Source organism: Nannospalax galili, unplaced genomic scaffold (assembly GCF_000622305.1).
Source record: "Nannospalax galili isolate Female #2095 unplaced genomic scaffold, S.galili_v1.0 scaffold146, whole genome shotgun sequence".
In the NCBI taxonomy this organism is placed as follows: Eukaryota; Metazoa; Chordata; class Mammalia; order Rodentia; family Spalacidae; genus Nannospalax; species Nannospalax galili.
Genome location: NW_008357929.1, coordinates 10,259,826 through 10,262,632, shown reverse-complemented (window position 1 = coordinate 10,262,632; position 2,807 = coordinate 10,259,826). Strand labels below are relative to the sequence as shown.

Below are 2,807 nucleotides of genomic sequence, written 5' to 3'. Positions count from 1 at the left end.
TATGTAGGTATCAGGAATTGAACTCAGTTCCTCTACAAGTGCAGTGCTTGCAGCTAACACTGGGGCCATCTCTCCAGCCCCTCCTCTTCTCCGTCCTGGAGTGGCACGGTGATTTTTCCAGAGGATGCCTCTGTCACCCAGAGGGCGAAGGGCTCTTCAATCCTAGGGTCTCCAGCCCCTCCTTTTCTCAGTCCTTTAGTGGTACTGTGATTTTTCCAGAGGATGCCTCTGTCACCCAGAGAGCGAAGGGCTCTTCAATCCTAGGAGGCACTCCAAGCCCACACAGGCAAGTACTTCATTCACTGCTGTCACTGGCTGCGCCCAGGGATGCCCAATACTGAGCAAGGCAAGCCTGCCCTGGAGATCAGCAACCGAAGGAAGCTGAATTCTGGAACAGGGTGGAACTTGCGAACACGTGTCCCAGCAGAGGGCTGAGTGTGAGGGATGCAAAGTGCAGCAGGCAGCGCTGGGAAGATGACGAGACTTATTCGCGGGGCCATTCCTCCCGGGGGCTTTTCTCGTCACCTCTTCACGCAGACGCCGGACGCCGGAAGACGCTGCCAGGCCACTAGCCCTGCTTCCGCCACCCAAAGCCAAGGGTAGCGTTAGGCGCCGCCCCTGCACCGCGCGCACTTCTGGACGCTGCGTCAGCCGCAGAGCTCCGGCATGGAGGGTGGCGGCCTGGGCTGCGCCGTGTGCGTGCTGACCGGGGCCTCCCGGGGCTTCGGCCGGGCGCTGGCCAGGCTTCTGGCCCAGCTGCTGTCGCCAGGTTCCGTGCTGCTCCTAAGCGCTCGCAGTGACGCGGCGCTGCGGCAGCTGGAGGAGGAGCTGGGTGCGGAGCGACCCGGCCTGCGCACGGTGCGGGTCGCCGCGGACCTGGGCTCGGAGGCCGGCGTGCAGCAGCTGCTCCGCGCGGTGCGCGAACTGCCCAGGCCCGAGGGGCTGCGGCGCTTGCTGCTTATCAACAACGCGGGTGAGGCTCCTGGGGGTTGGAGATCCTGGCGGATTCCATGTGAGCTCTCTTCCCCCACCCTGTTGGGGGAGGTGGAGGGCGAGCCCTAGAAAGTCCTAGTTGCGCCTGCTGGTTCGGCAAGCGGTGGAGGAGTATACCCCTGTAGTCCTTCAATGTTAGTCCAACCTGGTTTTCTAAAGCTTCTGTAGAACTTTCCCGACCGCCTAGATCAGTGCCCTCTGGCGGGAACCTGAAACAATTCCCTGTTTCTCTATAGAGCTCTACACTGACCCTAGTCCCACTCAGGTAAGTGTATTCTCAGCCAGTGGTTGGGTGATAGGGTCTGTGCAGAGTCGGGGAAGCGTCCTGGGACTTGGTTGGCAGGTGGCAAGTGGGTATGAGGAAGAACCCGGAAAGGCTGCATTATCATTTCTCCCGTCCCGTTTTTCAGGCACCCTTGGGGATGTTTCCAAAGGCTTCTTGAATCTGAATGACCTAGCCGAAGTGAATAACTATTGGGCTCTGAACTTGACCTCTATGCTCTGCTTGACCTCCCGCACCCTGAAGGCCTTCCCCCAAAGCCCTGGCCTCAGCAGGATTGTGGTTAACATCTCATCTCTCTGTGCTCTGCAGCCCTTCAAAGGCTGGGCCTTGTACTGTGCAGGGAAGGCTGCCCGGGATATGATATACCAGGTCCTGGCTGCAGAGGAGCCTGGTGTGAGGGTGTTGAGCTATGCCCCAGGTAGGTGGGAAGTACTGCCTTGGCTGTCCCAAGACCTGACTGGACCCTATCTGGGGCCTGAGCAAGTGAGCTGATCTTTGTCCTCGGGAAAGAACTTTGTCCTCGGGAAAGAATCCAGACTATATTACCCCTGGGTCGTGACTTCTCACCCCTCAAGAAAAATACAGACTCTAAGATCTTAAAGTTAGGGTTGGCAGGGAGCAGGGGTAGGGAGAAGGAGTGGGAGTTGTCTGACTAACAGGTGGATCTGGGCAGTCTGAGATACATACTACATTAGATAGGGTGTGAGAAAAGAGCAGGGTTTGGTCTGAATTGGAATTTTGAGACTGTAGCCTTGGCTAGCCTAGAACTCACTGTGGAGACCAGGCCAGTCATAGTCCTGCCTAGATCCTCATGCATCTGCCTCCTGAGTACTGAGAGCACAGCTGTGTGCCCCCCCTACACATAAAGAGTAGATTTTGTATGCTGGTGCTGCCTTCCTACATCCTCCTATAAAATGGGAAGATGCTGTGCACCTCAAAGGGCAGTTTGGGGGACTGAATGAGGCCATGCATGTGAAAATAATCCTTAATACTGAAGAACTGTCTTAATTGGTTACATACAGTTCTGCATTATCATTTCTCCCGTCTTCCTTTTCAGGCACTCTTGGGGATGTTTCCAAAGGCTTTTTGTTTTTATTTTGAGAGGAAGTCTCACCACATAGTTCAGGCTGGCCTCAAACTCCCAGTCCTCCTGCCTCAGCCTCTCCAGTGCCGGACCTACAATTTGGTACCACCATGTCCAGCTTATAAAAGAGTTGAGGAAGGGAGTGATCCCCTTTGGGTAGGAAGACTAGGAGTGGTTTATTGCAGGTAACTGAGTGAGTACCGACCATTGAGGGCTACTTGGCTATCAGCCAAGGCGTTTTAAAGAAATTCAGGTGAGAAAGCTTATTAGTGATAGATCTTCCACTGGGAGCCTGGTGGCTGGGTTTGCAGCAAGGAAAGAAGTGGACCATGAATACTAGGCTAGGATGTTGGGAAGCATGTGATGAGCTTGTGAGTATGTTGTATGCATATGTGTGCAGGCGTGTGAGCCTGTGCATGCATATGTATGAGCTGGAGATTGATATCA

General features: G+C 55.1%; 1 protein-coding gene across 1 annotated transcript in view; it reads left to right on the top strand.

Moving 5' to 3' along the window:
* The first annotated feature begins 621 nt into the window (after positions 1–621).
* Positions 622–2,807, top strand: part of LOC103752218 (sepiapterin reductase) — a 4,789-nt gene continuing 2,603 nt past the window's right edge. The window contains exons 1-2 of the mRNA XM_008855957.3: positions 622–973; positions 1,404–1,694. Of these exons, the coding sequence (XP_008854179.1) occupies positions 667–973; positions 1,404–1,694 (598 nt within the window). The 5' untranslated portion in view covers positions 622–666. The remainder of the gene's footprint in view (positions 974–1,403; positions 1,695–2,807) is intronic.